The sequence below is a fragment of the Tribolium madens genome, unplaced genomic scaffold, assembly GCF_015345945.1.
Source record: "Tribolium madens isolate multiple individuals breed KSU strain unplaced genomic scaffold, Tmad_KSU_1.1 Scaffold_19;HRSCAF=116;Tcas5.2_LG9, whole genome shotgun sequence".
NCBI lineage: Eukaryota > Metazoa > Arthropoda > Insecta > Coleoptera > Tenebrionidae > Tribolium > Tribolium madens.
Genome location: NW_025400983.1, coordinates 10,872,708 through 10,880,214, shown reverse-complemented (window position 1 = coordinate 10,880,214; position 7,507 = coordinate 10,872,708). Strand labels below are relative to the sequence as shown.

The window sequence follows — 7,507 nt, the reverse complement described above, 5'->3', positions numbered from 1 at the left end:
AATATTTTAGGAAATTTATTAATTGAACCATTGATTAACCATATTCATATAATATGGTTAATCAATGATTGAACTACGTGTACAATAATTAAATCATCGCTTTGCTGCCTACCCGTTATTTTGCCACAAATCACTATTTTTGAAAGTAAATAAGTCAAAATAACATAAACATYACAAGAGTAAAAAATGAGGTTATTAAAATGACAATACTCTGTGACAATACTACCCGAAATTTTAATTTTGCAACAGTACATATTTGATAATAATTTATTTATTTAAAATCACCATAAATATGGTTGAATTATTAAGAGATGTTTGATAAAATTAATTAACAATTTGCCTTCAGTTGTGAAATGTTGAGCAGTCACTATCACCTATCACGCTAAAAATCATCACTGCCTTCAAAACACTCAATAAAATAAATACAAAAATGTTTGATAGACATATATTTTAACAAACTATATACAAAACCAATATCACCTTTAAAATATAATCTACTTAATTATCCAAACCTGTAAACTTAATTAAAACAACTAAATTAGGTTCATCTGCACAATATATACATAAATAAAAAAATTTCGCTATTTTCGCATTAAAATTCATTAATTTGGGACGTTTAAATGCCTCAATTTATCACAAATGAGTATTTTGGTTAAAAAAAATAATCTCCTTACCTAAATGCAAGTTGCAAACTTGAAAATCGTGCTCGAATAATATAAATAAAATAATTGTGTGCCCATAATTACRAATAAAATTAAAACGTACATAATTAAATATGTACAGCTCTTTCATTTAACCCATTATGAGCCACAACAGCTAACAAATGCCTAGTGCTAGACCCGCTAGTATAGCTATCCCCACTACTTCTAGCACTAGCATGRGACATCGGTGTCCCCGGCAATTTTTGTGGAGTACTTTCAACAGAACTAGTAGCACCAGTACTCTCATATAGAGGTCCAAGAGTCGGAGCTGGCTCTTCAGGAGTGTAGTAATCAGATTCGTCTCCTCGCTCTTCACCGTTGCTCCCTTTAAAAAAGAACAATAACCAATTTTTTACTCACAAAAATCACTTACGATAGGTTTTTGTTTTTTCAGAAGCCGGCCTTGAAGCAACTTCTTCATGATCAGTGTCGGTATCATCAATAGGCTCAACCACGTCTACCATATTCAATGCCAAACTCCCATTTCTGAGATTTTCACTGTTTTGCAATAGTGGAGACAGTTTTTCAGCGTCGCTGTCTTCATCACCGTTTTCATCTTTTCCTGCTTTCTCATTCACGTGTTTCACTGCATCGTGGATGCGGTGCTTGACGCGCGGACTTGAGATTTTTTGGTCGAGAAGGGGGCATTTAGGGGTCTCCTTAGGGTCTTCCTCCATACGAGTCGTCATCAAAACCCCATACTGGAAATCAAAATTATAGAAAACTGTAAATTCGGCAACAAAAATTTGATTTTTTTCTGAAATACATACCTCTGGGGTGGTGGGATCCGAACCTTTGCTCTTCAATGGCGTGCGATCAGCACTCCGGTTCAAAATCTGGGCTGCTTGAATGGCATGTTCGCTCTCAGGTGTCTCAACCAAGTCAGGCATTGCAGATGGGGGCTGACGAGGAATACACGGGCCGTTTAAGGCCTCAATCAACGAAACGGCCTCGTAACCTGGCGGAATATTATCGCAACTACCCTAAAACCGCAATTAATTCAAGTTGCCYAAAAATTAAAAATTTATTACATCTGGTGGATTGATTTGGGCCAAATTCGGATTGGCGCACTTTTGCAAAGCCCTAATTTGCAAAAGCGCCCTAAAGGGGGCACGACATATCGGACAATTATTTGCTTGATAACGGAGTGAGTCAGCGCATGAATTACATAAACACAAGTGACGGCAAGGTAATATTAGAGTGTCTCTTACGTCGCACATGCAAATTACGCATTCTGAACCGTTATCWTCAGTCTCGTCGTCGCCAGATTGCTACAAAGTGTTATTTAATAACCCAAAAAAATAACAATATGTAATTAATTACCTTGTCATTATTTTTATTCTCAATGCCGTATATTTCCTGAAGGAGATAGCAAAGACCGTCGACGAATAATTTCTGTTTGAGAGCTTTTAAAACATAAGTACCGTCAGATAATTTTTCGGCTGTGGCTATAGTTGTGTGTGATTGTCTCATTTCTGCAATAATTAACCCAAAATAAAATACAAAATATTTAAAAACGGATCAAACCAACCCTCAGTGCCTTCCTCAGCTACACAATGAATCGCAATTGGAATTATCTCCCTGTCAACATCATACAATAATTCCTCTTCTGTGAATTTTGAGGGATCAAAAACATGAGTCATTTGACAAAACTGTTGATTCGCCCCACGTTTATAATGAAAAGTTTCTGAGGTCATGTTTGGATCACGCGGCAAGTACCTTTAAACCACTTATGTATTCAAAATCTTGTCAAAATAAGTAACTTACGTGACACCATTTGGTGTAAACTCCTCTGAACAAAAATAATAGATTGTTATTGCACACCTAACGTCACAATCGAACGTAAATTCGATATTAAACGTCGAACTTTTCCCCAACTCAATATCCCTGATGTCTCTCTCATTCTTATCAGTTGGTTTAGAATAATCAGCAGGAGCTCTAACAAACCGCAACGACTCTTTCCTGATATTTACGAGACTTTTGAGCGTTTTCGTCGGTTCATTAGGTTGGGGTGGAGGGTAAGGAAACTAGAAATTGTGTGATAAGAACGAAATACCTCAAAATCAGYACTTACAGGGGTCGGTCTACTCCCCAGAAAATTCAAATCGGAATTCTCGCCGAACAGGTACGACTCGGGTTGAGGMGTATCAAACCGTTCACCGCCCATTATAAAGTGGCTCCCAAAATAGTTCCCTTAAGAAGAACACTTTTCAAGGTAATTATTGCYAAAAATGCAAAGCGACATACCAGACCTGGGCGGGTATTTGTACGCGTGGTTTGACACCACGTCCACTTCCTCGACCCCTGCATGTTGTCTACTAGCTAACGAACCCATTCTTCGGGCTTGAAATTGCCAGAATTTTGCGAAAATTCGAAATTATTGTTGTTTTAGTTTGACATTATTATTTTGACACTTGTCAAACTGYCATTTGAAGTAATTGTAGCCAACATCAGGGACATCAAATCCCTAAGRAAATGTGACAAGTCGGAAAATTATTCAGGAAAATTCAATGAAAATTTAAGAAATGCCTCGATATGGAATCTGACGAGCACAACCAAGAATCTGAGAGGAATGTCACAGTGGAAAATTTGAACATTGAAATTTTGCCCATTATCTACGAGATAATACGCAGGTTTGTTTACAAGTCAATGATAAAATTAGATTGACAGACAAAATCGTAATGTAAGTCTTGCATAATCATTTCAGTGTGGAGAAAGACCACCACGACAATACCGCCAAGACCAGAGAGTCACAAGACTGTTCCCAGAAAGTCTTAGAGTTGCAAAAACGTTTGGACCAAGCTAGAGCCGAGGTAACCGATTTTTAGCTCTTCTCACTTGATGACAACTCAYATTTCCAGATCCGATTATTGCCAGGGATTGACTACAGCAAGGAGCAACAACTGAACCACTTGGAAGCCCTCAAAACCCAATTGAAACTCAAACAGGAACTCCTCCGCAAATACCGCTACATGTATTCATTTGAAATCTCCAAGTAGCCCCACAAGCATGGTATTTCGCCTCCTGGTCCGTCTACTTGCAAACAATGAACAATTGGTGCAAAGACTAAGTGAATCATATCCTATGCGCAAAGCAGCGCAAATTGTAGTGAGAGCAGTGTATCACGGCAAGAATCTCATTGAGGAAAAGGGTCTAGACAAGAAGTTAACACCGGAAGAATTCCGGGCTTTGATGAGAAGAATCGCCCAGAATTTGCAAGGACAGATCAAACAAGCCACTGACGAATTCAAACACAAAATGAAGTAGTTGCAATGGCCAGTTCTGTAATATTTGTCGGCTCCCCGGAAAAAAGTCCCAAAAGTTGCACCCAAAAATTGAAAACCTTATTCTTTGTACCACCCCATGATGTAATTTTTCGGATTTTTGCCTCTTTTGTTCCTCCGTTTTCTAAAAAGTATCAGAAAGTTTACGTTGACTTGCAAGGGCCGGTTTTGGCCCTACTCCTACTGACTGCTTTTCTAAATTATGGTTATTCATTTAAAACAACCAATACATTTTGCTCGCCGACCGAGACAGTCATTATTTATAGCTTAATTATGCCGGTAATGTCGTTTTTTGTGTGCAAAATCGGGCGTTCTTGTATCACTTTATCGGAAATGACCTCTCTAATCGGGTATGGCTTATACGGCCACATTTTTACACTATTCGTATCATTTTTGATATTTGAGGAAACTAGCAACTTTTTCTTTTTCGTCTGTTTAATTATTTTTGGTGGCTTAAGTACGCTAAGAATTGCATTGGTCGTTCTGGGAACTCTGTTTCTACCAGCGGCTCGATTATTGATTTGTTCGCTTATCTCGACTTGTAATATCTTGTTTGTGATTTTTCTACATTTTGCCTACATGCATCGGACTTTTGTTTCGTAAGAATTCAATCAAATTAAGGTTTGTTKATGAAGAAACGGTAATAAAATAAATTACTTTATTTCTGCCTTTTTGTCTTACTCGGACGTACACAAACCATTGTTAAAAACGAAACAAAATTAAATATTGTGCGATTATTGCACTTTTGTTGAATTAAGATTTGAAATCGCATTGATATTAGCCTCAGTAAGAGGTTTTGCGGTGTTTGAGTTGGCATTATTGTTTTTACCACGACCTCCGCGCCTACCTCGACCTTTCCTCGACCCGGATTTTTGTCCACCATGCTCACGCTTATCGGTACTTCCTTCAAACGTAGTCTCTCCAACAGCAGTACCAATCTCTGAAAACTAAAAACACGATTCCTCGAATTATAACTTAAAAATTGTTACCTCTTGCAAGCCAGATTGAACGTTATTTTTTGTCACCTGATTGGTTTGTGTGTTTCCGTATCTTTGCTGCTTATTTTGCTTCGTTCGTGCATTCGGATGCGTGGGAGTCGTTTGTGTTATAATTCGCACAATGTTGCCAACTGCTTTAGTCCGACCTTCACGAAACACCATCCTTTGACCCGYAGTCATATACTCCGGGTGTTTGATGAACCGGAAATGAATTATTGCTTTATCGCCTGTTCTGAGACAATCCTTCGACATTCGGACAATACTCGCAGTTTGTCGGATGCTCCCGCAATGAACTGTAACGTGATTGGTTACAAAAATGAAACAAATTGTGGGGGTTTACCCATCGCTTGATAACGCGAACTGATTGTGGTGGGGTGATGCAAGACGAGAATTTCGCCCTCGAATTCCCAACACGCTTGGGGGTTCAGYGAGGGCGATACCATGACCATTCCTTTACGAATTTGGGATCTTTTAATCTACAACAAGAAAATTTATTTTTTCGGGGACACACAGTGTCTTTGTACTTTTTTTAAGGCGAAACTCGCCGTCTGGCCCGCACGGACCTCCTTCACGGCCATTCTTTTCCTATGAATACTTTTAACGGCAATTTGTTGAAAATGCCCCAACGGATCTGGTCCRAACATTAAAGTGTCATTCAATCTAATCACTCCTTTAAGTGTGGTTCCCGAAACCACAGTACCGACACCCTAACAAAAATAAATTAACGACAAAAAGAAACAAATGACGTTTTTACCGGAACTGAATAAGTATCGTCAATTTGAAACTCCGCTGGTTCATTCTCGTGATATTCCATTCTTGTGGTCAATAAATTAAGAAATGTRTTTAATAACTCTAAATTTTCGCCGGAGACGTTAGAGACTTGGAAAATTGGACACAAACTAAAAAGTAAAAATTAAAATTTGTTGATATTTTGAATGTAGATCGATTTACCGTTCTGATACGAAATTTGTAGCACTTAAAATGACATCATCGGTCGTTTTGACCATCACAGGGACCTTCCGACAGCCCGGAGATTTTAAAATTTTGATCAACATTTTTAAATTGTCTTGTAAAACATTAGCCGGACACATGTCTATTTTTGTTACGACTACAAACACAGGTACTGAGAGTGCAAGAGCCAATCCTAAATGTTCTTTAGTCATGCCAATAATACCAGCATTCGCACCCACCTAACAATTTTTTTCACCAAAAGGAATAACAAAAAAAAAATTAAATGAGTTACCATCAACATCCCAAAATCGGGCGCATGCCCCGTCATACCAAACACAGTAGTTTTCAAATAACGTTCATGTCCTGCCAAATCAATAAATGTTATCACTTTTGAGCTTTTCTCGCAGATTTTGACCCAATCGAGGGCCCCATGTTCAGGCTTATTCACAACATTCCCTGAGTCATTCAAATTAGAAAAAATATCGAGTTTTGAGCCAAAAATTTACCCTCCTCGTCAAAACCTAGGATATCATTACCAACAGAACTCGTCCGTCCTGATTCCATTTCGTGTTTGTGTCTGAAAAGCTTCTGTCTCGCGTGTCCCCGCCCATTGTCCAACTCGCCGTGGGTGAGGACACCCAACAGTGTCGATTTGCCGGCGTCCACATTACCAACAACGGCCACGCGAATCTCCAAAAAGTCTACACAATTTTTGTCAACTCGCTCAAATTTTTATACCTGACTGTCCCAACACCCGCCGGATCAAATATTGGGCTATGATCCCTCTAACGTCCTTGCGCTCTCTTAATTTAACACAACTGCATTCCAGTGTTGTCGCCAATGACTGTAAAGTCGCAACCGCCGCCTCCAACTCATCTTCAAGTAAGCCGTTTTCGCTTCCATCTTCCGAGCCCCCAATCTACAAAAGCTTYTTAGTGCTAAAACTCAAAAAGATGGACACAACCTCCAAAATAACTTCGCCCCGGCCTTCGCCCAGCTGTTGCTTTAGTCGCTGTAACAACAACTCAAACTGTTCCTCAGATGGGGCTACTAAAATGTTGCGTCCTAGCACTTTATCAAAGTCGGTGTTTTTCTGCGACTTGTCAACAAAAGAACTCAATGTTTCTTTACTGTCACTCATTGTTTTCCTTTATCTTGCAAACACTAGCGTCCAAAATTTGCAACCAGAATAATTGGTGTTTACTCTTCTGATTTGCATTCCTGACACTGAAACAACCAGATTGGAATTAACCTGTTATGTGGCAATGTTGTGCTCATATAAACAAATAATGGGTTTATCTTGAATGATTGCATATGGTGCAATTTTATATAACCGGGAAWCCCCGTTTTTATGAATTTTCGTGATAAATTTTGAACCGTAATCAATGATTTGGTCATTGTTTATTACTAAAAGACAGGTTTTGATGTTTAATTAAAAAATATAAATATTTACATTTTAAAACTGTTAAATTTGTAACCACGAATTGTCAGTCACATATGTTACGTCAATTTTTTTGAACACCTGGCAATACCAACCTAAAAAATATTATCAATAAAAGACCCAACATCTCAA

General features: G+C 38.5%; 4 protein-coding genes across 4 annotated transcripts; 3 read left to right on the top strand and 1 right to left on the bottom strand.

The window, feature by feature from the left end:
- Positions 1 to 431: 431 nt before the first annotated feature.
- LOC123010711 lies at positions 432 to 7,461 on the bottom strand. Its single transcript, XM_044407795.1, has 20 exons — positions 7,388 to 7,461; positions 6,899 to 7,161; positions 6,673 to 6,853; positions 6,441 to 6,635; positions 6,227 to 6,390; positions 5,935 to 6,173; positions 5,738 to 5,882; positions 5,508 to 5,690; positions 5,324 to 5,459; positions 4,975 to 5,276; positions 4,722 to 4,932; positions 2,949 to 3,044; positions 2,776 to 2,894; positions 2,469 to 2,728; positions 2,233 to 2,420; positions 2,025 to 2,176; positions 1,733 to 1,972; positions 1,472 to 1,684; positions 1,075 to 1,402; positions 432 to 1,026 (listed from the first exon to the last, which is right to left on the bottom strand). The coding sequence occupies exons 2-20, from the start codon at positions 7,073 to 7,075 to the stop codon at positions 770 to 772; spliced, it is 3,786 nt and encodes a 1,261-aa protein (XP_044263730.1). The 5' UTR covers positions 7,076 to 7,161; positions 7,388 to 7,461; the 3' UTR covers positions 432 to 769.
- Positions 3,173 to 3,700, top strand: LOC123012882 (mediator of RNA polymerase II transcription subunit 9). The gene is made up of 3 exons (XM_044411077.1): positions 3,173 to 3,334; positions 3,409 to 3,514; positions 3,563 to 3,700. Exons 1-3 carry the CDS (start codon positions 3,237 to 3,239, stop codon positions 3,698 to 3,700), a joined length of 342 nt encoding a protein of 113 aa, XP_044267012.1. The 5' UTR covers positions 3,173 to 3,236.
- Positions 3,711 to 3,968, top strand: LOC123012892 (protein NCBP2AS2 homolog). The gene has a single exon (XM_044411088.1). The coding sequence runs from the start codon at positions 3,711 to 3,713 to the stop codon at positions 3,966 to 3,968; it is 258 nt and encodes an 85-aa protein (XP_044267023.1).
- LOC123012872 (protein YIPF3-like) lies at positions 3,974 to 4,652 on the top strand. Its single transcript, XM_044411066.1, has one exon. It carries the CDS (start codon positions 3,974 to 3,976, stop codon positions 4,586 to 4,588), a length of 615 nt encoding a protein of 204 aa, XP_044267001.1. The 3' UTR covers positions 4,589 to 4,652.
- Positions 7,462 to 7,507: the final 46 nt, after the last annotated feature.